This window comes from Gavialis gangeticus, unplaced genomic scaffold (assembly GCF_001723915.1).
Source record: "Gavialis gangeticus isolate Ggan-Ray unplaced genomic scaffold, GavGan_comp1, whole genome shotgun sequence".
In the NCBI taxonomy this organism is placed as follows: domain Eukaryota; kingdom Metazoa; phylum Chordata; order Crocodylia; family Gavialidae; genus Gavialis; species Gavialis gangeticus.
The window spans coordinates 95,800,341-95,801,085 of record NW_017729031.1 but is presented as its reverse complement, the minus strand read 5'-3'; the positions used below and the strand labels follow the sequence as shown (position 1 = coordinate 95,801,085).

The 745-nt window shown below is 60.5% G+C and overlaps 1 protein-coding gene across 1 annotated transcript in view; it reads left to right on the top strand.

The window, feature by feature from the left end:
* Window positions 1-745, top strand: part of SART1 (squamous cell carcinoma antigen recognized by T-cells 1) — a 33,369-nt gene that overhangs the window by 22,979 nt on the left and 9,645 nt on the right. The window contains exon 13 of the mRNA XM_019522893.1: window positions 366-566. Coding sequence (XP_019378438.1) covers window positions 366-566 — 201 coding nt within the window. The remainder of the gene's footprint in view (window positions 1-365; window positions 567-745) is intronic.

Genomic DNA, 745 nt, shown 5'->3' with positions numbered 1-745 from the left:
CCTGCTGTGTCTAGTGTCTCAACCCCCTGGAACACGTAGGCAAGATGTAGGGACAGATCCAGACTGAAATAGACCCAGAGCCAGGCCCGGACAGGTGGATCCAAACCTAGACAGATGGACAAACCCAGAGCCAGAAGGATGGACAGACCCAGGCCTAGATCCAGATAGACCCAGACAGGTCCTGGTGTAGACACAGATGGACTCGGACATAGACAGACAGATGGACCCACAGACAGATGGACAAAGAGATTCACGTTTAGATCCACAGACAGACAAGGACCATGATCCAGAGCTTGACAGGCCCAGGTGCGGCAGTGTCTAAACCTGGTAGGCCCCCTGGCCTGACATTTCGTGTCTCCTGGCAGGTGGCAGAGGCAGTGCGGCGTCTGGCCCGGGCAGGGCCGGGGCTGGATGCAGACATGGGGATGGAGCCGGAGGAGGCAGGGGCGGAGCCAGAGCGAAAGGGGGCCATCGTCTTCAATGCTACCTCCGAGTTCTGCCGCACGCTGGGGGAGATCCCCACCTATGGGCTGGCTGGCAACCGTGAGGACCCCCAGGACCTGCTGGTGAGCCTGGGTGGGGGCTGGGCCTGTGGGTTGGGAGTGAGGGGCACCCAGGGGGCAGGGGGCTGCAGGCTGGGGGCGAAGGGGCATCAGTTGTGCTGGGTTTGGGGAGTGAGGGAGTATCGCATCATGCCATGCTCCATGCTGTGGCTATGCAGGGCATTTATGGATTGCGGGTAATT